The sequence below is a fragment of the Grus americana genome, chromosome 22 (genome assembly GCF_028858705.1).
Source record: "Grus americana isolate bGruAme1 chromosome 22, bGruAme1.mat, whole genome shotgun sequence".
NCBI lineage: Eukaryota > Metazoa > Chordata > Aves > Gruiformes > Gruidae > Grus > Grus americana.
In genome coordinates, this window is record NC_072873.1 from 8,513,051 (window position 1) to 8,540,918 (window position 27,868).

Below are 27,868 nucleotides of genomic sequence, written 5' to 3' on the forward strand. Positions count from 1 at the left end.
TAATACATAGCGGAGTTTAATCAGACCAGGCTTCTCTTCTTGCAAAATGTCTTATCAGCACCATTGTCTTGTTCTCTGGGACAACGTATCAAACCACTAGCAATGAGAATGAAGAATCTTTTTTTTTTTTTCCCAGCTTTATTTTTTTTTTCCCTGTGAAAATGCAGGTCAAAAACGTTAATTTCAAGAAATCACAGTTTTATAAAGTATCATTCGTTCAACACAAGCTAGTCATTCCATCGCCTTCACCCACGCCACTACTGACCATCCCAAAGAGATTATCAGCTTCATATTGCTTTGCCAACAGTGATTGTTCCAGACTTTTGGAAGGAGCGACACGTCAAGAGCCATCTGTGTTTATCACTCCCACTGCTATTTGTCCTCCCTACCCTGAACTGGGGTTCTGTCCTAAAGACTAGTTCCGTTATTATACACAGTTTCAGCCAAATTTTAATGTGGATAACCAAAAGCTTTCCTGACTTTCTCTTCTGTCAGTATTGCACAGCCAGCCTTGATCCAAGCACCGAACTTTTTATGCCTGTCACAGCAATAAGGACCAGCCAAATTAAGAGGAAACTGTCCTGGCAGCAGGAGAGAGTCGAGGAGATCCCAAGTTGGTAGGTAGCAAAAAGATGAAAGCCCTGGAGATGCTCCTGAGAGAGGGGGAACCACATTTCAGGACAGTAAGAAAGCACCAGTGGTTTGTGGTATGAGCCAAAGCGTCTTTCCCATGGGGCAGGGACTGCTGACGCCACAGCCCGTGTGTCTGGCCGGCTGTCACGTAAAAGATTTGCTAGGTGGAAAGCTGCAGCCTCACTTTCTCACTTGAGGTGGCAGCAAAATAGGACCAAAGGGTTTGGACAAAACGAACAGGATGGAGAATCTGGCTAATGCTGGTGTGAGAGTACAGGAGAATATGGACATCTCCATCTACCCAACAAAGACCTTCTAGGTTGGCAAGGGTTTATCGCCTTTCACCCCATTCATGTAGGTGGCCTGAGATTAACGTTAATGCTATACATGAAGTGTAAAGCTCGGAAGTCCTGCAAATAGAGGGCTGCTGCATCCTGCCCTGCTGCTCAGCAGAACTTGAGTCTAACACCAATGTACAAAACGGTACACCTGTACATCGAAGCATTTTGCAGACAGCAGCGAAAGCCACGAGATGCAGCATTTGGGAAGGGAACAGACCATGCTTTCGTATTGACACATCACCAACAGTGATGTGTCATATTGACACATCACCAACAGACTCTTCTTAGAAACAACCAACAGGTTTTTCTCCTCCTCCCCTCAGAGGAAGCCTAGGAAGGGTGCCAGGTGTGGGGAGAGCGGTTGATGTGCTGAACATGTGCTTGGGAGCTGCTGGGAACCCTGGAGAGGCACTGTGACCCCTCCTGCTCCAGAGCCTACAATTCTTAGTACTTTATGGCATGTGAAAAAAGAAATAGAGCCAACCTACCCATTCCCCCCACTCCTTCCTGGAAGAGATGTGCGTAATGTGTTAATTGTTTACTAAAAAGATTCCTAATGTGGCATTTCAACTATAATTAGGTGTCTATTTTGGACAACATATTAAGTGCTTTAGAACAAAAAGTGCTATAAAAATTAATACCCATAGCGGTGACAGCTTTAATTTTTCTTCAAGAGTTCCACTTTTTCATTGCATCACAACTTTAGTTTTCAGATTAGGGGTGTCACTGCCTAGTGTGTCAAAACCAGCCGACGTTCTGGGAGACCAAAGGGAAAGAATATGAGTTGCTTAAGGAGCGTTGGTCCTCAAAAAGGGAGGCCCGGCGTATAACTTTTCCCAGCTGTTTTCTAAGTGAACTTCACCTGAGAAAACTGCAAATGTTCCTGCCCCGCTGCGTCCCCCAGAACCAGCACGGATGTGGCAGCATCTACCTCGCTTTTTGGGAGCTGTTCCTCTACTCAGCCTGGATGCAGATAGCCCCTGCTCAGAGGCCGCTGTCTACACGTGGAAGAGCCACAGCACACCATCAAGTGACCGTGACTTCCAGGCGTGCAAGGGCTTCGAGCAGTCCTGAACAAGTACACTCACAGCTTACACCTCCCTCTGGTTTTGTTCTGGGTTACAGAAGGGCTAGCAACACCTGCCCATCTGAATTTGCCACGTACAGTTTCAGTATACTCCAAACAATTCACAAATCGGTAAAAAAAAGAAAGTTCAAAGCTTACGGCATTACAGGCCCAGCTGCCCACCCCACTCCTTTAACAGGTTTTGACAGAAGGGGAGCAGTACGAAACCTGGTGCCAGTCCGCAAGTGCTGGTGAAGACAGGCTGAGCTAACACACCCTGCAGAACTGGGACACTGGTCCCCAGTGGGGGGGCTGAGCAGCCAACCAGATTGATGGTTGGGAGTGAGACTTTTTTTTTTTTTTTTTTTTTTAATAAACGCTGCAGCAAAATTCAGACCTTGTCCGAGCTGACTGAGCCGCCATCCCTTCCCCCTTCCAGGGAGAGCTGCCTGGACAGGACAGTTCATGTGAAGTCCCACATGAGCGGTGGAAAAAGGACGGAGGAATACAACCCCCCCGCGCTGCCCACCAAGGAATACCAAACCTTCCTCCTGCCCTACCTGCCAGACAACGTTGGCAGCAACACCAGAGAGCAAGCATCAGCTCCTACGTCGGGGAGGAGACCTGAAGACGAGAGCTGCAAGCAAAGCTCTTTCTGGGAACAAAGTTCTTTTCTGATTCAAGAAGGAAGTGTCTGCGGGGAAGGGTGGGAGGTGAAACCAAGAACCCAGCTAGTTACTGCTGTCGATTTTCCCCATGCAAAAGGCTTGAGGTAGAGATGATGCTACCCAAAGCCTACAGAAACGTTAAGTTTTTCCTCCGGCTAGAAGGAAGTTAGCCAGCTCCCCTCGGCACAAACAACCACAGCTGCACTGAAGATACCCAACCTCCTCCTTTGGGCAAGCCCAGCAACTGCCGGCTTCACCTCAGAGACTGAGCAACAGGAGTTCTCATCCAATCCCCCTATTCTCCTGAAAAGCACAATCGCATTCCTCTGAAAAGCGGGAATTTCCACCCACCGTTCTCAAGCTCAACCTAACACTCACACCCAAAACAAGTTAATTCCCACTGTTCTGGGGAACATCTAAGCTCAGGACATGTCTTGGAACTGGATCAGAACAGACAACAGAAGTGAGGCCCGAGAGCAGCGAGCTGCTGAACCGCTATCCTACTTCAGCACAAAACACCAGCAACTGCACTTGGTGCTCCACGGCAGGGGTGGTCGGAAGCTTTTGCAATTCCTTCTTTCAACAAGGTAGAAACCTCGAAAACAGGAACGGCTTCACGGCCTGTTCTCCAGCTGACCGTGTTTGACTCGCCATGTCCAGCTGACGCTGCAGTCAGGGGCAAGGGTGCACTGCAGCTCAATACCAGAGTCAGGGACCTCCATGTCGTAGTGAACCGGCTGGCCTTCTTTAGTAACCAGACTGAAAGCGGGGACTGGTATCTGTGAAGCAGAACAAACAGATCTGAGTGGCACTTCAAATCTCTCTCAGAACATAATATCCCTCTATGAAACCCAGCAAATAGCTTCCCCATGCAAGAAAAGCTCCTGGAGAGAGGCTCGTGCTTGCAGGAACATCCTAACCTTCTCTCGTAAGAACATATCTCAGAAATCAGACTAGGTAGCATTCACCCTGCTGCCAAATCACCTCACCCAAGTTTTTGATCACTTCTGGTCGTTCCTGAACTGCCTATGTTTGGGCACTCCGAATTCTCTGCAGTCTAGTGATATTTTGCGTTGTGATGTCCAAGAGAACGACATATGCCAGAGAGAACCAACACCGCTAAAGCATTTTCTGGACTTCTTCAACCTCTGTGTTTAGAGATGATCACCACATTTTACGCTCAAATGAGTTGCAGTCCCACAAACACCCAGGAGTTTCTTTCAGGGACTGCCAAAGAGGCCCACAGTGAGGTTCACTGGAGTCTGCCAATATCTCCTCCAACCTAACAAGTTAGAAGCATCACAGCCAAACACGGTCTGTTTGCCTTAGCCAATATTCCTGCTCTTGATGAAAAAGTCATATAGCAATTCTTTAGGAAGAGAGGAAAGAATTTACAGTTGAGGAGAAGGATTTTTAAGCTGCAGCACAGGTACTTGCTAAGATGGAGATCCCTACGGTCCCTATGACAATTAGCAAGGGCTTATGATTCCGAAAACACCTGCTGGTATCACACTTGTAACAGCAGCACTGAAGTTACGTTACTAAATGTGGTGTTAGGATCCTTGGATGGACGTCTGGGTCACTGCTTTGAAGGCATTCTGAGGCTGCATTACGGAAGAAATTGCTTCTCAGACAAAATGCTGTACTTAACTCTTTGTGTCTTACCTGGCTGCTTATCCCAGTGGCAACATCTCCCACCTTTGTCCTGTGGAAATCCCTGATGTGTAAGTTTTCTCCACTTAGCAACTGGATCTGGATTTTTACTCCTGAAATGTGCAGAGAAAAGTCACTAACCTCTGCTGTAGGCATAATGACTTCCCAGCCCAACACAGAAAAATTGACCAGCGAGGCACATACGTCAGAAGAACTCGGTTTTGTCATTAAGCATTTAATTTATATAGGTCTTTTGCTGAGCACGGAGGCTTGCTGAAGACAACAATGACTCACAGAGCAGAGCTGGATTTAACAAGAAAGCAGCTGAAGAGATGTATTGATTTGCACAACATGCCCTCAAAATTACTTTGTGGAGATTTATAAAGCATATATTCTTGCATGTGGCAGTTGCACGAGGCAAGGCATACAAAACTGACCCAGACTCTGCGTTCCAGAACTTCTCTGGCTTTTACTAGACTATACAGACCTGAGTGGCTTCCACCCGTCTACGACTGGGGCAGCCTCAGCCTCTTGACAGCCCATGTGCTTTTAGGAGAGTCTGTGCTGACACAGCAACTGAAGGATAAGAAGAGCTCAAAGGCTCCATATCCCAGACCCTCTAGATGCTGAGAAAATCATAACTGACCATTTATCCAAACTTTAGAAATTAAGGCTCACCGTTGAAATAGCTGGGAGTGTCTGTGTGCCGACTGCGGTTCAGCAGGTTGTTCCAACTGAAGCTCTGTCCGTCTGTCTGGCTGTTCCAGGAGTGAATCCCAGAGCTCATGGTGTCTCGCAAGCTATGAGAAGCCTTCATGGAGTTCTACAGAAGTAAGCACAAGTTTGTCAAAGGCTCCTAAAGAAAATGAGTTTGCGTGAGATAAAACATTAAAATAATCTCAGGAAGAAAAAAAGTAGAAATCCACAGGGATCTAAGGCTGAGCCTTGAGTTATTTACCATTTACCTGCCATCTAGAAAAGGGGATGAATAGCAATGCAACAGTTTGTAGATGTAGTAAAATATTCTCAACAGTCAAATCATAATCAGCTGAAGAGTTGGATGAGAAAAGAGGGTTTTATCATGCTGAGTGAGAGGAGAATAAAGCATCAGATAAAATTCTAACGTCAATAAGTGACAAGGAACACACAGGAAAAACAGTTACCTGTACATAAACAACTACGGACCCTACACTGCTGTACTGCTTGGAAAAGTCTGTACTATCCTGGAGTCCTAGAAGGTCAATCTGACAACATCAGTGTAGTGGTAAGTACCAGTCAAAAGTCAAATTAAATGTTAGAGTTGGGTATTAGGGGAAAAAAAAAAAAAAAAGCAGAGTCACATCCCACGCTGCATGCTACGCTGTGCCAACAGCCGAACTACTGTACAGAACTCTGCTCAGTCCTCCTCAAAAAGCATTACAGGGCTAAGAGCAACAGAAATAGGAAACAAAGATGCTCACAGTCAGAAATGACTCCTGTAGATGGCAGGCTACACAATTTTGGACTCTGTCTCTGAAAACAATGATGGAAGGGTTTACTTCCTTCTCTGGTTCAACAAGGCTTACTCAGTGTTTCTCACTGGTATTCCCTACCTTATGAACACCAGAGATAAAGCAAACAAAATTAGTTAAACTTAGGATTTAAGTAACTTACGACCATGTAAGTCATTAGTATGAACAGGTTAAAAGAAGTTAATGGAGAACAGATCCACAGGCTGGGAATGAATATCCAAGAGCAGAGTCTCTGTTCTTCTGCCCTATTCTTCTGGTCTTTCATAAACATCCCTTAGTGGCCACTGCCAGGAAGAAGAGCCTGGGCTGTGCAGCCACTTAGTCCAACTTACCACAGAATTGTAGAATCACAGATGGGTTTGGGTTGGAAGGGACCTCACAGCCCATCCAGTCCCACCCCTGCCATGGGCAGGGACACCCTCCACCAGCCCAGGTTGCCCAAAGCCCCATCCAACCTGGCCTTGAACACTGCCAGGGAGCCAGGGGCAGCCACAGCTTCTCTGGGCAACCTGGGCCAGGGCCTCAGCACCCTCACAGGGAAGGATTTCTGCCTCACATCCCATCTCCATCTCCCCTCCTGCAGCTTCAGGCCATTCCCCTTGTCCTGTCGCTCCCTGCCCTTGGCACCAGCCCCTCTCCAGCTTTCCTGGAGCCCCTTTAGGGACCAGAAGGCGCTCTAAGGTCTCCCTGGAGCCTTCTCTTCTCCAGGCTGAACAATCCCAACTCTCTCAGCCTGTCTCCATAGCAGAGGTGCTCCAGCCCTCGCATCATCTTTGTGGCCTCCTCTGGAATCACTCCAGCAGCTCCATGTTCTTCTTGTCCTGGGGACCCCCGAGCTGGATGCAGCACTGCAGGGGGGTCTCACCAGAGCGGAGCAGAGGGGCAGAATCCCCTCCCTCGACCTGCTGGTCACGCTGCTGGTGATGCAGCCCAGGACATGGTTGGCTTTCTGGGCTGCCAGCGCACGTTGCTGGCTCATGTTGAGCTTCTTGTCCCCCAACACCCCCCAGTCCTTCTCCTCAAGGCTGCTCTCCGTCCATTCTTCACCCAGCCTGGAGTTGTGCTTGGGACTGCCCTGACCCATGTGCAGGACCTTGTACTTGGCCTTCTTGAACTTCACGCGGTTCACACGGGCCCACCTCTCCAGCCTGTCCAGGTCCCTCTGGGCGGAATCCCTTCCCTCCAGCGTGTCACCTGCACCACACAGCTTGGTGTTGTCAGCAAACTTGCTGAGGGTGCACTCGATCCCACTGTCCATGTTGCTGACAAAGATGTTAAACAGCGCCGGTCCCAATACTGACCCCTGAGGAATGGCACTCCTCACTGATCTCAGCTTGGACATTGAGCCGTTGACTGCAACTCTTTGAGTGTGACTATCCAGCCAATTCCTTACCCACCGAGGGGTCCCTCCATCAAATCCATGTCTCTCCAATTTAGAGACAAGGACATTGTGTGGGACGGTGTCAAATGCTTTGCACAAGTCCAGGTAGATGACAAGAGTTGCTCTTTCCTTATCCACCAACACTGTAACCAACTTGGTACAGCTCCTATGCTCATCTCTGCTTCTTCAGCTCCTTGCTTCTGCACAGAGAGGGTCAAGGCTGCCGAGATTTTCCAGATCCACGCACTTGATGCTTACTATGAGTATACAGCACAGGAGAGCAACTGGAGGACAGGGATCCATGCTGGACAGTAAATAAACTAAAGAACAGCTACAATACTAAATACCCCACTGTCCAAGAACAAAGATTTCTTCCCAAGTACTCTCCAGCAAACTGGGTGTCAAAAAGCAGCAACAAAAGTGAGAAACTCCAGATGTCTGTTGGTCAGAGCTTCCAGTTTCCCACCCCCTAACAACATGTCAAGCAGCCACGTACACTCACCTTCTCACTGGCATCTGACACAAACGGGCTGTCGATGCTGAGACATGAAAGCATTTGTTCTTGCTCTTCCAGCGAGTAAGGCTGTGAAAGGCTGTTCAAAAACAGTTCTGCAAGTAAAAGGAAAGAGAAGGAAGACATTTCTAGTGATTCCTTTCATGCTTCACTTCTCTAATCACAGTTACTGCAATTAATACCCAAAGCTTCTTCAGCATTGTCTAATGAACATTGATATTAGTGTCTGCAAAACACATGACACACAATTCCTCTGCTAAGTAGAGGCTATTGCTACCACTGTGAAAATAGGGAAACCAAGCCAGAAAGGACAGATGAATTGTGCAATGACATGCAAAATGCCAGAGACAGGACTCGCACCCAGAATTTCCCAGCTCTTGCCTATTACGCCACCTCTCAGTCTTCAGTCTGGATCCATCCACATTATACCCAGGGAAAGGTCAAACTTATGTATTCAGTTCTTGCAGTAACTTGCACTGATAATATCCAGACCCTACAAAGCTGCTGAAGATCCAAAGCCATCTGAGAAGAAAGCTGGCCCTCAGCAACCCCCCAGACGCCATTCCTTAGCTCTGGGACAACAGCAACATTTCAAGACACTTTTTTTTTCCTAGCTTGAGGTTTTCAATTCATTCACAAAAACTAGAAAATACGGGATAAAAAAAGCGAAAGGTTGAGTTATACTGGGGCAATGGAACTGGGCTATTACTTCACTGATTTTCACACTGAACTTACTGCTGGATTTCAAATTCTGGATTGCTGCTGCTAATCAAATTTGTTGGCTGGTGACTCTATGTTTTCCAATGCCCCAAACCAGTTGCAGACTGATTTTAACTATATCGCTTTGTATGACATCTCCCATCTGACAGGCTTATCCCTTTATTAAAAGAATTACATTTGAAACCCTAAAATTTCAGCTGGACTTGGAACCGCAGACACTGTTTATACGGTGCACATTAGCACAAGTCTGAAACTGGCTGTTTTTTGAGAGGTTCCCACACCTCTCGCAGAAGTTTGCTCCACTGTTCAGAGAGTAGAAGGAAATCCTGACCACTGCCTTTGTGGCATATTTAATTAGTTCAGAACTACTAGTTTTGGTAATTTCAAGGAAGGCTGAGCAATTTGTGTAATGAGAGAGGAACTATGAACAAAATGACATCCAAGCTCAAAAACCAGAAATAACTGTCAAGAGGCCAAAAGAAAGCAGCTGTATTTTTATCATGCTCTCAAGCAAAAAGCTGAATTCCCTACACAGCACATCGCTTACCTATTTCCAGCTGCTGAAGCTCTTGTTCCGAAATGGTTGTTGCTTTCTCCACATGGCTGCAGCTCTTCAGGGGGAGAGGAGTCGAGGAGAGAGGTGGAGGATCCCAGGTCTCGGATAACTCCTTGCACACATTCCAAGGGGTTCCCTCGACCCCCTCTGTTTGCTCCAGAGATGGTGGCGGTAGAACTGGGCTTGCACAAGAAACTTTGACGGCTAATTTTGGGTCAGAACTGGTCTCAGAAACTGGGCTCACTGTGGGGGACAGGGATATCTGTGGATTGTTTTCTTTGTTCAAAGATAAATGTCTAGGCTCTCTGTATTCACCTTTCCAGGGGCTTGTCACACCTCCCACTATAAAAACAAAAAAAGCATACAAACATTATCAAATAAAGAAAAAAAAAAAAGAGGTAAAAGTTTTCCTTTACAGTAACAGTTCCTGAACTGTATCTTGCTGTAAAATGCCCAGCTTCTTCAAAAGACAAAACCAGATCACCTCTACAAATTCCCACTGTATTACAGAAACTTTCAGCAGGATTAAGTTGAAGTAAATTACGGATAGTCTTAGAGGCAAGACTGAACCACAGGTATGACGGTCAGGATGCAATAAACCTCTGCTTTCAGTTCTGGTGCATAGCAGGCTCTAGCTCACTAGATGCAGTTGATACTCAGCTAAATACGAGCCCAGCCACAGCGCACACCTAAATAAAGCACAACATCATCTACTTCAAGCAGAGAAGGAAGAAATAACATGTGACAGCACACAGGAAATTTTAATTTATTTGGGTGAGAAACACCCAGCTGCGGGCAAAAGCTATCAATCCAAAAATATACATCAACGCTGAAGCCTATGGAAATAATATACTGAAGAGTAAAACAAAGTGATATTTCCCATAGGGCCACTCTGACATAACTAGCAACTGGCCACTTTACCAGTGCGGGTAAGAAGCTTTAGATACAAGACATTTCTACCTTCTTCAAGTGCGACACTGGTCTTAGTTTTCAGTTCAGACGCAGACGCTCTCTGAACAGGCTCTTTCTCCAGACCCATTTTAATAATCTCAGCAGTGAGAGGGTTGCAGGAAGGTGGAATTTCCCTCAGAGGAGGTGGCTCTTTAGCTATCTGTGTAACAAACAGGAAGTGAAAGAAGTTAGACCAGAGAGGCTTCATTTGATTTCAGAAAGGTTCTTCCCACCCTCAGAGCGTTTCCAACTGAAACGACAGCATTAAATGAGAGACCCGAGCAGTAATTTTATTACAGCTGAATGGCTAAAAAGTCACACCCAAGTCACGGGCAGGATAGGAAACAAACGGCACCGGTATGTGTAATACACAGCAGTCTAGGAGGCGTAAGAAGTGATCGGCTTCCAAAGCAAGGCTGGCATCACCTTAGAAGCCCAGGTGGCTCTCAGCCAGCTCTCCCGAAATGACTGCTCTCTAGCTAGGTATAATGAGATTTTGCACGCTGACGTACCTTTTACTGGAGACATGTTGGTCACTTACCTTCAGACAGAGTGGGTGATTGTAATACTGCGTCCAAGGGTGGCACCCGTTCAGCATGTGCAGCATCATGCAGCAACTGCTCCAGACATCCACTTTGGAGTCACAACGCTTTCCCATCACCACCTCCGGAGCCATATGAGTCTCTGTGCCAGGCACATAGTTCCCTAAAACCATTCAAATGTAAAACTCACTGCATGTAGACTAGACAACTGTTCCAATGCAACTGCTGGCAGCCTCCTTGTCTTTTCAGTTAAAGCGAGAAACACGTCACCTTAACCCAAAAAGCAGCACTGTGTGCTCTTATAAACTGTTCAAAGGTTGCACCTCCATATCAGCCCCATCCCTTCTACACAGAATAGCTATTAAACTTCCCTTCCAAACAAATTTGGGAGGGAAAACACAATGCTCCATTGGTGAGCTCGGCATTAGAAAACATATCCTTCTCTTTCAGCAGCAGCATTAAGAAGTACTGTAAAGTTTAACTGCCCAGAAGTCAGTGCGGAATTTTGCTTTGGTGGAGGTCAGGATTCTTCCCCAGCTGTTTAGTGAGGTTACATGACAAGTCAGAGTTAGATTTTTAAGTTTCGATGTGGTTTCTTGCAGGGACAAAACACTGAATGTAGTATGCTGACATAATCTTACAAAAAATACAACAGCCTTCTAGACTGGGAGGTAAGGACCACCTTCCAACCTGAAGCTAATTTTGGCTGTCAGTGGGATACATCACAGTAATATCAATAACTGAGATGCTATGAGCAACGGTAAGTCTGGAAAATACAGTTGCTTGCAAATAAGCCATATGTAAATGTTCAAGAAGAAAGAATGAGTCAGTAGGGCAATTCTTTAGAATCACAGCAGAAAATCCTTACCTGTGACCAAGCACTTTCCCAGGCCGTCTGGATGAAGGTGAGCGGAGTGACCAAAGTCACACAGAAGAGCCCTGCTTCCATCATCAGACAAGAGCACATTTTCCGCTGGCAATGACAAGTTTTTAATTAGTCAGTCTCCTTTGTACTACGGTCGCTGAGATGGAAGAAAAGTCAAAAGCCTGCAGAACTACAGTTTCCTGAGCCCAAACCAAGGTCTGTTACTCCTATGGAGTGTCACTGGTTTAAGCAAGTACACAACTAGAATTATCTCTATTCATAAGCTACCAATTATCCACCCTGGAGATTCCTCCACCCCAGTGGTGGAGCAGAGCGGGCAAACAGCCTATCAGACTCACCGATGACAGAAAGAAAGAGGTGACAAATATGATATGCCTAGCCATTTAGAATAAAGTTAAGCTCTAATCTCAAATGTAGAGCTGAAAAATCTAGTAAATAACCTTTTGTCACTCAGTAACCTAATCTCCAATCTTACCTCTTGTAAGAAAAAGGGAACAAGGAACCTGAAGTACCATCCTACCTTTTACATCTCCATGGAGAATGTTTTGAGCGTGAAGATACTCCAAGCCCTCTAATGCCTGGCCCAAATAACTTAGGGCTCGGTCTTCTGGCAAGCAGCCACTCTGTTTAATTAGCTGACCTAGTGATCCACCTAGAAAGGAATCCAGAGAGTCCATGTTAGCCTCTCTTTAAATTCTTCCCAGCATCATCACCGCTCCTCGTTGCTTCTGATGAAGAAACAAGAACTGCCAGGTCTGACAGCCCTTATCTTCCACACACAGGTCTGTTCCTTTTATTTATTCCCAGAGCTCTTACTGCCACAGAAACTGGCCTCTTTCATGAAGCCTTTTGCTTAGTGTCAGTTTAATGGTGTTGCTTTGTATCAAAAGCAACTACTCTGTGATCACATCAGACACTTCTAGGTGCTACTGATCACCAGCTGATTCTTCACACTGTGTTTTCCACAGTCCTGGCTGGAAAAAGATCATCTGGCAGTAGAAGTGTCTATGTTTGCTGACAGTATCCCCTGCTCCAGTACAATTTGTTTTATACGGTGCCATGCAAATAAACATGAAAGCAAAAACCAGCACCAGCTATGTGTTTTAGTGAGAATCTGCAGCTGCTGTTCAAGAGATACCCATCCTGAACTGGAGTGAGTGAGGCAGGACTGGAAACGATTCCCCCCCAAGAAAGACCATTGCTACAGACCAGCAGGGGTTACACATACCTATCCCAACCCACTCAGGAATTAATGCTAGGAACACTCTGGATACACCAAAGAATTAACAGATCTAAAATTGGGGCAGGAGGAAGAGGAGATCAATGTCCACTGTGTTCAACAGTTACAATGGTGCTTCCATTGTGGTTGTTCCTTTCTCACCCTCCATCAGCTTCATGAAGATGGTCACCCAAGGTCCTTCCTTCACAGCTCCGTACAAGGGGACAACTTTAGGACTTGTTATTGCAGCGCACGTCGTTAACTCCTCTGCACGGAAGTGTTCGACTTGTACCTAGAGAAACAAAGAAGAAGCACTGAACAAATTTTGTGATGAATCCCAACAGAATCGTCCCTCCTTGATGCTTGGGTCAGTGTATCCCCCACTGTTTAACAGCAGAGGCACAAGGATAACTTTCATTATCAGTGGATACAGCAATAAGTGGGAATACTCAGAACGATTCAAAACAGCGACGATGGGAGTCCCTAAATCCTCAGTGTCGGAGTAAAGTGAAGATTCGTCAAAAAAGATGCCAGGTTGCAACACCTCCGGCTTATGACTGAGACTGGTAATCTTCAGGAGGGAAGTAATTTCTGTCTCGGTTAAAAAGATAACACTGACAACTTAAGCATTGTTTTCAGGAAAGAGAAAAAAAATAACTAAGGATGGTGCAGTACATGGTAAAAATAAAACTCCCCCAAAACAGGAGGGAATATGAACTGTGGCCACAAGCAGTGACCTACACTATCACCTTTTTAGGTGGTACTCAGCCTACACAGAAAAATGGTTAAAGAAAAACTTTATTTACTAAATTCAGCCAAACAAAATAAACCAAGAATTTGCTAAAGACCAGAAGGAAAACATAAACCATTAAGATTCTGGTGGGAAAAGGATGTATCATGGTTCTTCACTCTCAGCAATCCAGCTATCACTAGTTTTCATTAATCTCAAGAATTTGGAGAGCAGGTGCTTACAACACCAAGCATGGTGAAAGAAGGTCAGGCAGTCCCCTTCTGCTTATCACAGGCAGACAGCAGTAATTGAAGACAGCGACTGATGTAAAATGAAATACATCATAGTTTAAGTGTTCAACTTGCATGATAGAACTCACTGTTTAAGAGTTTGATCTGAGATGATTTCTAATCTACAGAACTATCCTTTGAAATCCTCCTACAGAAGTATCCTTTGAAATCCTCCAGTAATTAGGAAAAAATAAATAAAGACTGACATTTTGAAATACTTCAGCTTCTCCTACTCTCGTGTCTTCCTTTTCAGCACTCCCACTCCTCCTTCCTGAAAATATACCCCACTAGTAACAGCTATTTCTCCTACGACTGCATATTTGCAAAATGGATAGTAAATTTAAGTAGTTACATACTGTCAGAAAACAAGCTGGTCATGTTGCCACAAAATTCCACATCTGAAACGTGAGGATGCAGAATAGGAAATAATTTTCTACGTGCTTTAAATAGGTTTGCTTGTATATAGCTGACAAATGAAATGGTTAAAAAACTGGACAAGCTGGCTTAGTCTTGCCACTTACATCTTTCCACAGGCAATACATCAAGCTGAGAACAATGTAAACAAGAAAAAGCAAACATTTAAAAATGAAAAACGCAAGTTCCAGTTCTTTTTGCATATAATATTTTTAGACAAATGCTTCCCACACAGTTGTTGAAGTTTTCTATTGGAGTAATGTGAGAAACATCAGTGCACCGAGGTGATGGAACTATTCAAGTGTTAAGTTCAAACAAAATAGTTTACATCCTCATCATCTACTTGCATTATCACTCTGCCTTCACCTCTGAGGCCCCCTCATGGCTGCCTACAAATCAATACCCTGATTCAAGTTATATTCCACACGCTTCATCCATCGTACGACAATGGCATATCTTGGTGCGCAATAGATTACTATGCCAACTTCTGGAAAAATACACATCCTTTGCTGCATCTGTGTTACAGAATCACCTCATTACAATGTGCCAGGATTGCATATGACACTCACTGAGCAGACGAAAGCTCTCTCCGCTTTAAGTGCCTACTGACTGCCTTATTTTTTTCCTACTTTATTCAATTTTCAACAAACACCTGCCATGTCACCATTTACAGCAGACGTGTTTTAAGATAAGAATAGTCAGATAAGCAGACAACTCAGACAGCCGTTTCTCCCCCCCGCAGCCACTACGAACACTCAGAATCTTTCTGAAATCTCTACTCTCTTGGCCTGTCCCAGCACAAAACCCAAGATCCCCTGTAGCGTGCTTTAAGGGCCAAATTAACCTATTGCTGGCCACTAAGCTCGACCTCCTGTGCACATACAGGTTCTCTGTCTACTGCTTCTCCCCATGCCATCACCTTGAAGTTTTTCCTTGGACATAACCACAGCAGCATCTCACTGTGATGGTACAATAAGGTACCTACCGTCTGCGATAGCTGGAAGGAGAAGACTTTTTCTCCACGTGCCTTCTTTTGTCAGGACCCCCCCACTTTCTCACACATAATTACCTTTTTGGCAGCACACTGAAATCCCGTCTGTTTGTCCTCTATTTTGTATACTTCTCCAAAAGAGCCAATGCCCAAAGAACCGTGACACTTGGTCCAATGAACCTCTTCTCGGTACTCATAATCCACTGGCTTTAGTTTCTGGAAGTTAAAATCAGAAAACAAAATGAAGCTAGGAAAGAAACACTTAACTGTTGAGCTCCACAGACAGAGACCAACATTTTCAGAAAAAGCACAATAGAAACCGCCACACCTCTCTAAAAATCCCTGTACAAAATTACTTCTGTCATGGGCTTGAGATGAAATGATATGGGAGGACCTATTTGATTTCTGTGGGCTCTGTTGATCTAAACAAGTGCACCTCACTGCTGTAAAGAAAGACCACCAGTATTTGGATAGCTTTGGAGCTCCAAACTACTCCCTTTACATGCAGGACATAACTACAAAGCTAAATCCTACAAGCAAAACAAGATTCACGTGACTAAATGCAGACATCTATGTGTGAGCTAAACCTTTTTTATAGTCAGTAGACTGAGATTGTGCCTTAGATCTCAGTGTAAACCTATTGAGGCAGGCAGGTGACACCCTGAACTCCACCACCAACACCGACAGGGTCACACCGATTCCAGAGAAGAGTCCTCTAAGAGGAGTTTAAGGTGGCAAGAGAGAACTGAATTCAGAAGAAATGAATCATGCCTCTAGGATTTACATGCGTTGGCTATGCCCAAGCCCTACGTTCGGCAAGGGACAATGGGCGAGTCGCTGGCTTCCTACCAGAGGCAGCAGGCGTGCTCTGGGCACCTCTACGATCTACACGTCCCTGGTTTCTGTCTCTGTCAGAGTCCAGGCCATCTATAGCCAATAAAATATTGCAGCCTGTTCACCTGAACGGACTGGGTTCTTTCACAGCCAAACAGAGGACATGTTTGAAGACTGACTAAGCATAGAAACACTTCTCATAGACAAGCATGCATATTTCGTGAATGAGCGAACAAATTAGAGCCACCAATCTAAGGGCTTTATATCCTTCAAAAACCAAAACCGCATCTTTAACTGGCAGTCTTCAACCATATCAAGAACCACTCAGAAAATGCAGTCTTGTTACAGAAGCTAGCGCATGGATGCAGATTATCTCTCTTCTGAAGCCCAGGAGAAACTCTGCCTTCCACGACACTAGTGTGTAGGGTCAGAAGATCACCTCGTTAAGTAGCACGCCTTCATTTTCATCTGCTTCATGAAATTGTTCCTTCAGGTCCAGACCACCTCCTCTCCATGTCTTGGCTAGGCTGGCTAAATTCTGTGGTTCACCAAGACTCACGCTCCCCTTCAAGGCATCTACCAAGTATTCTTCTACAGAAATCTTGTCCGAACTGGTTTTCATGGACTGGTTGACACATTTGGGGAAACTATATTCTAAGTTGAGGCCAGATAAGCGATGCTCACTGTCTTGATAGTTGAGATCACCATGGAAGTACGTCTCCAGAGCACTACGTTTCATGGCATGGAGAGGACTTTCCAGATGTGGGAAATGAGGGGGTATTATGTTGTAGGGAAAAGGACGGAGAGTTTCAGGCTGTGGAACACTGTCCCTCTGATAGTGCCGTTTCCAAACATGATTAAGGCACTGAATAGGGCTTATCAACTTGTGCAGTTCTATTTTGTATTGGCTTCTTGGTGAATGGAGTTTGCCCGTGGACAGTACTTTCTCAGATTTCTCAAATGGCAGCGGATCATAGACCAAGTCCTTGTTAAACTCTGAAGCCCAAAAATTGTGTCTGTAAAGAATATTTTGGTGTGATTCATCCTCCTAGAAAATAAACCAAAACAGAACAACTGAGCAGGAGCCTCAATACAGACACCCAAAATTCAACCAAGAATTGTTAGGAGTTTGCAGGGGTCCTAACAGTACAAAAGGAAGGCTTAAGGATTCTCACCTGGACGGGAATTGGGGTGCAGCTCTCTTGTTCTGGAGTTCTGGGACCTCGCTTGCCAGCAGCCACTGTTTGTATTTTCAGCTTGGATCTTTTCTTGTGACGTTTCTTTTTCGTCTTCCCACGATGCCTCCCTCTCCAACAGGTAGGTGCCATCTTCCCCTCCGTTGCGTGGGCCACATTGTTAGGGATTTGATCGAGACTGTCTGACCGGCTATTAGAAACCAAAATGCATGAAGTCTCTTAGATCTGACGGTGAAAGCACACCTCCAGTTAACAACAACCCACAGAACAAGAACAAGAATTAGCAATTCTGCCTTCTGAGATTTAAAGAATAGATTCTTGCCTTCTAATACGTAGCATTTGTAACTTCAAATATCAAGGCACAGCAGTATAACTGGCATTGTAAGAAAGAAATACAGGGGGGAATGGGTGAGAAACAAAGCATTAAGTCTCCCAGTATGTGCAAATTTTGCAAGGAACAGCAAGGCTAGATGGCAAAGTAGAGGGAAAAGCACTGAATGTCTCCAGGTTGCTTTGAGACAGTTTGTGCCTATGATTTATAGAGAACATAGATATCATTTATAAATGCAATCTATTTTTTAAAATTGTTAAAATTAATAAAAGTGCTCATAATAGAAATGTCTGCTCTATTTGAAAGAAAAATAGGTTGTGCACCAAAGAAAAGGGATGACTAAGTGCACTTAAATAAAATAGCTTCAAAAAGTCAAAACGTTCTGGCACGTAAAGCTCAATACAACGCTACGATTTCTAGGAAGGCATACATATACAAAACAGCACTGGCCAGCACACCAGCTGGGGTTCTGTACAAATAGATACAACTCTCAAGAGGAACATTTGCCTGCAGTTATTCAATACTAATCATAGCAGTTAGATTTTTTTAATCAAGTTTTAAAAGAAAACAGGATATTTGATCTTCAAATGAAGAAATCCTAATTGTTCTGTTGATCCATGCAGTATATCATCTGCCTTTACTGAACAGTGATGCAGTTCACAGCCAGCTTTGCTCTCTCCATCTTTTCCGGCTGTTTCAGTGCACCACCGAGCGCTAAAAGATCCAATAAGTGAAGTTCTAGGTGATGGCATTACCACATTGCCTTGAACCTGAACATATAGCTGGTGTGCATTCCATGCAAACCCTCTAAGAAATAATTCACTCTGCATTTCTTCAGTTGTTTCATGACAACATCACAAAGCCAGTGGGCAATGTCCAACCCTGTACCTCTCAAGGCCAGATTCAGTGGCTGGCAGCTGTCGGAAGACAGGCAGCACTGAATTCTGTATCCCAGCGACCCACTTCAGGGAGCACTGGAGCTGCTTGGTAAAGCTCTGGTGCTTAACAAAGCTCCAGTGTGAGCCCCAACAGGGCACATGTGCTTCATGAAGAGAAAGTGGCTCACTCCCAGAAAAGCAAGACCCAGGTCTCCGTTTTCCATCGCAACTGTTACTCGCCCTTTACCACTTTCAGCTTCTCTTCACAACTCTGTTTCTGTTGCTGATGCTGTCATTAAGTAAAGGTTCTTCTCTCATCCCCTTTTGTTTATCCTCCCCAGAAAAGTAGTTCCTTTTTCTCAGGACTACTTCTAGCAGCAGCCTAGATTTCCCACAACTTTTCAAAGGGGATGGTGTAACATGGTTTCAAAAGCATCAGGGCAGTTCAGTTAAAAAAGACTGAAAACTTTTCTTTGGATTCTTCTACTTCAAGCTTATAAACCTCAAAAAATCACTTGGTCATTTCAGAACAAATTTGATCACACAGAAATAGAGGCAGAAGACAACAAGGGGCAGTAAATCAGCAGGCATTGACAATAAGACACTGCAAGGTGCTTTGAGTGGTTTGTGCTTAGACTTCTATTTTTCTCCTAACATAAAAAGGTTTCGAGGAAGATGTTTGGGGAAAGACACACTCTTCCCAAGCCTCAGACAGAAAAGCTAATTCAAACAGAAGTGCTTTTGGAAAAATTGTTGTAAGCACACAGAGCCAGGGTGGTTTAGAACAAGCCAGCACATGTGACAATGAAGGTGGGTATTCATGTTGAGAGGTCTCTCACCTGTAACGCTTACTATGAGCAATAAAGGATCTCTCTGATAAAGTGGGGCTGAACTCCTGACTGTTTTCACCTGTGTGAAAGAAAACAGGATCACCACATGTCTTCAGTATCAGGCAAAGTCTCTCCTGGTAACACCTGGACTAAGAAACAACTCTACCAACTTGCTAAACCAGACAGTGATCCAGACAAATCACCACACAGTCGTGTCACATCATCCACACTATGTTCTTCCTCCCCCAGCATTAGATAGCTACCTAGGACTGCCATCTCCTGATCCCCCAGCTCTTTCCCTCCCAATAGCTTTATTTTGGTTTTCTTCTCTTTTCTCCCCTCTTAAAACACCTTTCAGAAGTCAGCCAAGAACAGATGACCCAGCAGGACACAAATTTCTAGTCAAAGCAGCTAGGTGCAACGGCCACATGCTGTTCTGTTATTTATGCTTCATTCAGTGGATGCTGTCGCATTATTAGGAGATTTCATGAGCTTCCTAAATAGAGACTGGGATGTGTCACCAACTCCACCCCACTTGGGATTACAAATAGATTTCAGCTCAGCTCTCCAGGAGTGCAAAGCGAGTGAAATCTCATACCGCGTTACACATTCCTTTTTCTCAATGAAGAGCAGACCGCCTCATTACTTACATTCTGCTTGGGCAATAATAGAAATTGATGCACAGCCTCCTTCTGTTTCTTCTTTTGCTGTTCCTTTGGTGATTACATCATTCAGGATTTTCCACTGACTGTGAAAGATGACCTTCTTTGAATCTTCTACTTTGCAAACACTGCTCTGCTTTTCACTTGCTGTCTCGTTCAGGCCCTTCGTAGCTGTGAGCTCCTTCTTGTGCTTGACGGCTGGATCAGGAGCTCCTTGGCATGTAATTCCCATCACTGCCATTTCACTGGTTCAGAGAGTCACTGAGTAAGAATGAAAAAACAAAGAAAAACACTTGTCAAAGTACTCCACAGCTTCAAGTTCATGAGAAACAGGAGATCAGATTAGTAAATAATTTAAACTAAATTAAGGTCTTACCCAACCTCTGAGCATGGAGCTGAAAAAGAACCCAAGACTGCCAGCTCTCCATCCCTGACTTGTACCACTGAAGGTCTAAATAATCAATGCTATTCTCAGCACTGAAAATGTGAGACCACACAGGTTTCAAAGGGAAATTTATTTCTTGGTATATTCCCTTAGCTTAAATACAAACAGTGAAACCATATAGAAGAGGGAACTCTTGTTCTGAACAGGAATAACATTCACCCAAAAAAAAAAAAAAAGAAAAGAAAAAAAGAGAAGACACAAAAGATTTTCTCATAGAGTGCACCTAGGACGAATTACATTGTGCTCTCACACCACATAAAATGGCCATAAAATCCTGCTAATTACTTTCTTCCTTGTACTCAGTCACCCTCAAATCCATTTCTCATTTTTCATTCCAATGAAACAAGGCTAGGCAATCAGCCTGCCCATACACAACTCCTCCCTCGCTCCCCTTCCTTCCCCTTAATCACCGATAAATTTTTAAATACTTGGTCAAGCCTGACAAAAGTACAGCTCTTACGGTGTACCAGATTAATGCAAGTTGGTGTTGGATAGAGGACAGCGACGGTGCTGGAAGAGACGATCCCCTCCGCTTGGCAGCAGCTGACGAGTCAATCAGCACAGGCTGCTAGCTGACCAGTTAGCCTAAATGTAGCTCCAAACAAGTCCCAGCACATGCCAAATCTTGGCCAATTGGCAGCGTGGAGGAAGGTGGAAGGGAGCCAGGGGTGGGAAGGGAGAAGCACAAAGAAGCGTGCAAGCAAGGCACTGCGGGACAGGAGAGGAGTATATTGTGAGGTGGAAATCAGGAACGAGGAGTTTGGAGTTCCCTACAACCTCACTGAACTCAAGCCCCCAGGAAATAATGGCTTTGGTTTAGCCCCTGATCCCCTCACCTTGGTTTGCAGAAAAGTTAAAACATAGGTGTTTTCTTTTAAACCAGAATATGCTCTATTGCCCCTTGACTGTAGGGGTCACTTCCTCATGCCTCAGTCCTCATCATTAAACAACCCATGAGAACTACAAACCTTAGCAAACACATGCTGGTGTGAAGTACCACAAACCCAATGTTAAGACGAGGCAGGACATTTGAACGGAAGCCAGCAAGAACAAGATCTCAGAACTATTACAGGAGCACATCTTTGAAGCTCATCAGTTTAAATCTACGCCAGGGATTTTCTTTTCCTTTTTTCTTTCCTTTCCACTCTCTCTGAACAGCTGCCCGGGGCAACAAGACATTTATTCTAACAGGCTCCTGGCAACACAGCGATCAATCAGGAAAATGACAAAATTAGTGGGTGCTGGGTGCCTAAAGGGCCACCAAGGAAAGGGGAAGGGAGCCCTTCGGGAGCCAAGTGCATGAACCTTGATGTGATGTGTAAATGAGTCACCTAACAACCTGGCAGGTATACAAGGAAAGTCAACAATGACCACATTCAGTGGCTAAACAGAGAACAGCTGCTGTGCAAAAGAAGTGCTGATGACAGTATCCCACTCATTACGCCCGTCCCGCTCCCTCTCCTCTACAGAAATTATGTCAAATCTCAGTGCTGTAAAATAATCCCTTGGAGCAGCAGAAAGAGCCTGCCAGATGACTAACCCAAGCCACCAGTGACCAAACTGACAAGTTGAGAGCTATTTTTATACTCACTCTCTCCTGATTTGCATTAACTCTGCCTCTCCTTGCCCTCCCCTCACCTTCAAGGACCTTCAAGGTCTGCAAACCCATCCCCATCGCCAAAAAATACGTAATTCTACAAGTCACTCCTCAACTTAGTTAAAAGACAACAGAGGGAGGGGAGAAGCAGAATTGCAAGTCCTTATTGCCCTCTGAAATGGAAAAGAATAACAAGGAAACATTACTGAGATTAAAGTCAACAAAGCGCATACCTCGCTTGCAGACTTAAAAAAAAAAAAAGAAAAAAAAGAGGTAGCTATTGTAAGCAACGTCCTCTAACACAGCAGTCACCAGCGCTCAGACGGTTTAATGTGTGACTCAGGTCTACAAGGCTGTGTAGGCACAGAAGCCGTGAGCCCAGCCCAATTTAACTGTTGCTGCACAATTTTCAGGTCCTCATAAGAATCAAAACCCCAACTATTTTTATGGTACATACAACAAAGCATAGCTGGCAGAACTTGTGATTAAAAAAAGTAAAATCAGAACTTTTAAATAATTTTTGAAGCATAACTTCTCTTGAAGCTACATATTCAGAACTGAACAGGTGAGATTCCTCTCTGTGCACTTGGAGGGGACGGCAATCCAGGGAGGCGCGAAGCGTTCGTAAGCCTCATTAATTTGGATGTAGGCACTCGGTCTCGCAGGCCCAGGCCTCGTGCGCAGGGGCTCTAGCTAAAACGGAGCCTTGGGAGCAGTAAATGGGTACCTGAGGTTCCCCAGCAAGACCACTAAGAACAGGATTTACCACATGAGACATGCCAGAGCTGCGGTTTCGGCTGCCTATTTACTTGCCACCACTCCAGGATGAGCACAGTTTCCTGTACAGACATAAGTTATGTACGTGCAACACGAGGAGCTTCAAGTTATTGAGCTGGAGAGTGGTTGTTTCATACCCCAAACTGCCGCTCTGGTTTTCAAAACCTCCTCTCCCTCATCCAAGTCACTCAGATTCAACTGTAATTCTTGATTTCAATATCCCTGACTTTCTTCCTTCTGTAGATGTGTGTATGGGCTCATTATTTGCAAGGAAGAAAGGGGAAGTCGGGTTAACGATGCAGTAGATAAAAGAGAATACTACACCCCTAACCCACAATGGGCTTTTGCTAGCGGCATTAAAGACTACTTGCTCCTTATCTTCACTAAGGTTTTACACTCACCTCTGTTTAACTAATGTTAGTTCTCACTGCTGTAAAAAAGAAAGTGCGTTTTTACAGAATGAAAGCCAAACAGTATCAGTTGTGCTGTGGAGGCATTGGTCCGATGGCAGTGGCAACTCCTCCCTCAAGTAACGTCTGCGCTCCTGTGAGAAACTAATATACTGGATAAGGTCATCTGAGACTTGTAGGGAGTCAGAATTAAGGAGACACTCAAACGTTACTAATATAAGAGATAACCATGTGCCCTCTGTTCCTTTAAAATCTCCTCCCTTCACCCTTCTCTAAACAAGTCCCTGTTCACCCTCTTCAGCTCTTCCATCTCAACTGGAAGCTATTTGTAGCAGGGACCTTAAAAGATCATTTCTGTGTTTCATGAAGTTACTATCTATATAGAAAGAGAGACTCATAGCTGGAAAAAAGTAATGCAAATATGTCTCCAGCGCTAAAACACTCCGCAGCACACCATAATGCAGGGTTCTGCTCGGTCTGCCTGGGTCAAATCTCCCTTGTCAATGGCTTTTTGGAGAATTTCGGTTAACGTTTTGTGGAGTAGCTCATAGGTTTGGTTAAAAAAGACTTGGGAAAGAGCTTTAAAGTATACATAAGACTTGAAAAGTCAGCTTCAAAGTATGCAGATTTCTTCTCCTAGTCTGAGTGCGAATGTTCAGCAGCAGTTTCACATTGACATTTAGTTTGAAAAAAAAAAAAAAAAAAATCATGTTGTCTCAGTGAGGTTTCCCACTTCCTTATTGAGGAGAGTTTTATGAACAATGCATTAACTTAGGTTAATGCTGCCTTCTCTTTTGCAGCTGCTACTGGTTTATTAAAACAACACAACTAGCATTTTAGCAATGTTGCTTTGCTGACTGCTACAACAAAGCAACAGCTGGGAAGAGCCAGGAATTTTATGCATCACTAGAGCAGGGAACGTCAAAGGAAAAGAAGAACAAACACCTTTTGGGGACCTTCCAGTCCTAATAACTGTCAGCAGGTATCTGAGAAAGTGCCAAGTCTGCAGCCAAAAGAACCCATCCAGAGTGTTAGCTGCAAAATCATCATACAAAACCATCAAACCTTGTCAAAAAAATACACATTTCATCAAAGGAAAAAAAAAAATTACACTTGTTAAAAAAAAAAAAAAAGAATCACACTAAAAATCTGGAAATCTGGTTTGGGGCCCAAGGAATAGATATATATGTACAACCCCTCCAAAGCCCTGGCACTGCTTCCCTTTGTCCCGGCCTCCTCACCGTTGTCTTTCTCTTATGGATGCTATCGATGGGCTTCCTTGCCTGCCCACGTTTCAGATGGAACTGAAATTAAGACGGTTCCGTTTTTGGCCCTGTCAGTTTAAGGCATATTGTTGTAGCATGGGCCTGGGGTGGTTATTTAAACAAGCTCAGTGCTGTCAGCAAGGAGAAGTTTCATTTTGTGTCAGAAGGGACTTAAAAAAAAAAAGTTGTAGCACTCAACACACCCCCTATCTTAAAACACACTTAATGCCATTTTAAGTTAACATGTTTAAAAGAAAAAAAAAGACTTCCCTTGAGTATCTAAGCGTTCCAAAGTAAAAATAAATAGAATGCCTGACTGATTAAAATGCTGGTGAGTCAGATCACCAGTTGCTATTCCAGGATTCTCACAGTCTTCACCTCCTCTTCTTTAACCAGCGTTATCCATTTGTGTGGACACGGGGCTCCTGTGCAATCTTGTCTGGTTCCTCTCAGTCTCTCTCATATTGTCAAGCACTGCTGCACGCAGGTTTACCTGAAGATCACCAGGTAAAGCTAAACCTTCTCCCTAAACCATAAACCTTCTGCCTAAACCACCACGGAACTGCCTCTCTGAAGAATTTCACTATCAGCCTTACGTTCATGAGTAAGTTATGTTACAAATGATAATAAATATGTAAACATATTCTTTAAAGTGGTTTGATAGTAAATACTTCAAAATCCTGTTTTAGCCATTTGTATTGCTTACTGTAAACATCAGGATAATGAGCTTCAACCGTCTTTTTGGTTGCCAGACATTAGTATATTGCAATAGTTTGGTTACAAAGTCTGTAGGAAAATATTTGACTGGGTTTAACCATCAGCAGAATTTCTAAAAGTATCTAAACACACCTATCTTCATTTCCTCAAGTACAAGCTTGAGTACAACTCACCCCTTAACAATTCTTTTCAAGTTGTTGAACAAAGATATGAATAACACCATTTGCCCAGAGTTTATAAACATCACCGCAAGCCCATTCATTCAAAGCAGCGGCTAATTTTTCCGAACTGCTTTGCAAACAAGTATAACAAAGCACCAGAACGAGGTTTTGCTTTCTGGCCTGGCTTAGCCATTCCCACGCAGGCTTTCAGGACTCTACTTAACGACATCCTGATTTTTAAGACCCACTTATGGAGTGAAGCTATTTCCTAAATTATAACAAGATGATATAATAAAGCATCTAAATGGACAACTTCCAACAATAACCACAAACACACATTAAAATCAATTCTGCCCAAGCAAGCAGGACTGAGTTTTCACCAGTTATTGCAATTCATTGTTTTGCAGCTTCCAATTTTCAATCACATTTATAAAATGCCATGTAAGCCTACAAGAAAGCAGTAAGGCAAACCCAAAAGTTAGTTACATTTGGTACAGATAGAAGCATTTCTATGTAAACTTATGACTGGTCCTGCAAACTCATTTATGATGAATTTAAACTATAAAGTAGAAATATGAACCGATTGGAGCAGTTTCTAACTGTCCAGCCTAACCAAACTCCCATGAGACAAACTCCCATATTAACTGCAGAAGAGAATTGCTTTTTAGACAAGACGAGGTCCATGTTCTTCCTGATGTCACTAAACTGTGATCAGCAAAGCCCAGTTTCCTACAGAGTGAAGTCCCATACGGCTAGTCCTCGTAGAGCTCCTTCTGGGCCTCCAATGCATCCTCTTGATCTCCCTTCCCCAGCACCTCCAGACCCTTTCCTAACTCAGGTCTCTTTTACTCTGAGCCAGCTGCTCTTCTTGGAAATTGAAATTTTTTCTGTCTTCCAGACCTCTGTCCCTCTCTCGCCACTGACAGATTTGACTGACACTTGCCAGCAAACTTCAAAAGTCACAAAGTTAAAGAGACAGCACGGTCACATTTGCCTCCTCCTCTTTAGCAGCCAGAGTAGTAATTAGGCACCACATCGCTGCTACAACAAAAGCTCAGCTCCTCCTTTGCACATTTAACACTGAAATAAGATTCAGGACAGACAGTGGCAAAGTTCATTAACTCCAGCAATGCTGGATCAAGTCCCACGGGTTTTTTTGGTTGTTATATGTTTGTTTGTTATACTCCTCCTTCACAGCATGCTATACCAAGATTCACTCTCTTCTAGCAGTTAAAATTTAATAGTTAATAGCAAATTACTCATTCCAAAGGAATCTAGTGGCTGTGCCAATAACAGATTTTAACTTAGTTAAAATGCAATAAAGCAGCACACTACAGAGACAGATTTCAAAGCCTGATTCGATTATTCTTATCACTAATGTCACAGCAAAGAAGGTGCGAGTTATTACTCATAAAAGAGTTCAGAAAGCCAGTTGAAAAAGAAATTCAGACGTTGTTTATGGATGCTAGTTTCACATTGCTGCTTCTTGCATGTGCAAAGCACTGAACACATGTTTCTAATGCAACCGATTAAAGTAGACAGGAAGCATCTGAGATCAACCACAGCAGCAACTTATTAATCAGCAAAGAAGCATTTTAACCTTTTGCCAGAAAAAAAAAAAAAAAAAAGTCACGCCAAAGCGAAGCGCTACGGCTAGATGCGAGAGGCGAGCGCACGGGCAGTTTAACTGAACTTCAGATCTTATTCAGTTGTATATTTTGATTAGCTGATCTCAGCCCTGCCTCCTCCTCCCTCCCCAGGGCCAGGGATCGCTTTGGGAAGCGGCACCTAGCAGCACCCAGGGCGCACGGCAATGCCTGCGGCTTCACCTCTTCTCTCCGGCGGGTGCTCCGGGACAGGCGCGGCTGGCGGGGAACCGGGCAGCTCAGGACCCGAGGAGAGGAGTTTCCGAGCAGAAAAGTGACATGGAGGCTTTAAAACAAAAGCAAAGACAGAGTCTCGGTGCTCCGGGAGACGTGGGCAGCGTGTGCAGACGGGGGAGAGCGGCTGAGCGGAGCCCGTTAGGCGGCAGGCACCGCTCAAAGCTCCCCGGTACTCCCGGGCGGCCGGGGCCCGGAAGGGGCACCGGCTGCGGAGCGGGCTCCCTCCGGCCGGGGCCGTGCAGCGAGCAGGGGGCTCCCTCACACCCTCCTCCCGGCAGCGGCCGCGGAAGCGGCGGCGGCGGCGCCGGCCGGCAGCGCGCTCCGTCAGGCCCTACCGAACAGACGGGCTTCGCGATTCCCGGACCGTACGCTGCTCCCCACATCGTGCGCCCCCACCCCTCCCGGCGGTGGCCGGGCACGGCCCCGCTCCGCGCCCCCGCCCCGACCGGCCGTACCTACCGCTCCAGCCCGGCGCGGCCCCTCAGGCCTCCTCAGCGGCGCTCCAGCTCACTGACAGGCGGCGGCCACCGCCGGCCGCGCCCCTCTGCCGCCGCGCAGCCAATCGCGGCCCCGCCGCGCCGTGTGACGGCTCTCCGCTCCCGCCCACGCCTGCCTGCACGCGCTCCGACCCGCCCCGCCGCGCCCCGCCCCGCCGCCCGCGCGTGTCCAACCACCGGCCGGCCCTACCTCGCCGGCTCTCCGTGCGCGACGCGGCCCCGCCGGGCCGGGGAAGGCCGGGGGCGGGCGGCGAGCGGCTGGGGGCGGCCCGGGTTTCCCAGAAGCGGGCGGGGCTTCCTGCCAAGCATTCCCCGACAG

General features: G+C 45.2%; 1 protein-coding gene across 3 annotated transcripts; it reads right to left on the bottom strand.

Moving 5' to 3' along the window:
- Positions 1 to 118: 118 nt before the first annotated feature.
- On the bottom strand, positions 119 to 27,868 carry MAP3K14 (mitogen-activated protein kinase kinase kinase 14). 3 transcript variants are annotated; one of them, XM_054801660.1, is made up of 17 exons: positions 27,740 to 27,868; positions 26,999 to 27,101; positions 19,786 to 20,058; positions 19,145 to 19,214; positions 17,076 to 17,286; positions 16,340 to 16,948; positions 15,145 to 15,282; positions 12,804 to 12,933; positions 11,943 to 12,074; positions 11,405 to 11,509; positions 10,536 to 10,699; positions 10,004 to 10,154; positions 9,035 to 9,385; positions 7,756 to 7,862; positions 5,040 to 5,184; positions 4,374 to 4,474; positions 119 to 3,487 (listed from the first exon to the last, which is right to left on the bottom strand). In XM_054801660.1, exons 3-17 carry the CDS (start codon positions 20,036 to 20,038, stop codon positions 3,323 to 3,325), a joined length of 2,832 nt encoding a protein of 943 aa, XP_054657635.1. In that variant the 5' UTR covers positions 20,039 to 20,058; positions 26,999 to 27,101; positions 27,740 to 27,868; the 3' UTR covers positions 119 to 3,322. The 3 variants fall into 3 exon arrangements, with proteins under 3 accessions (XP_054657635.1, XP_054657634.1, XP_054657636.1); XM_054801659.1 differs by lacking the exon at positions 27,740 to 27,868 and adding an exon at positions 27,512 to 27,593; XM_054801661.1 differs by lacking the exons at positions 26,999 to 27,101; positions 27,740 to 27,868 and adding an exon at positions 27,512 to 27,583.

Coding starts and splice junctions, on each gene's coding strand:
- MAP3K14 (XM_054801660.1), bottom strand. CDS start 20,038: ATGGCAGTGATGGGAATTACATGCCAAGGAGCTCCTGATCCAGCCGTC. Junction 5,185..7,755: donor TGTCAGATGCCAGTGAGAAG/GTGAGTGTACGT, acceptor TTACTTCTGTAG/AACTCCATGAAGGCTTCTCA. Junction 4,475..5,039: donor CACTCCCAGCTATTTCAACG/GTGAGCCTTAAT, acceptor TGCACATTTCAG/GAGTAAAAATCCAGATCCAG.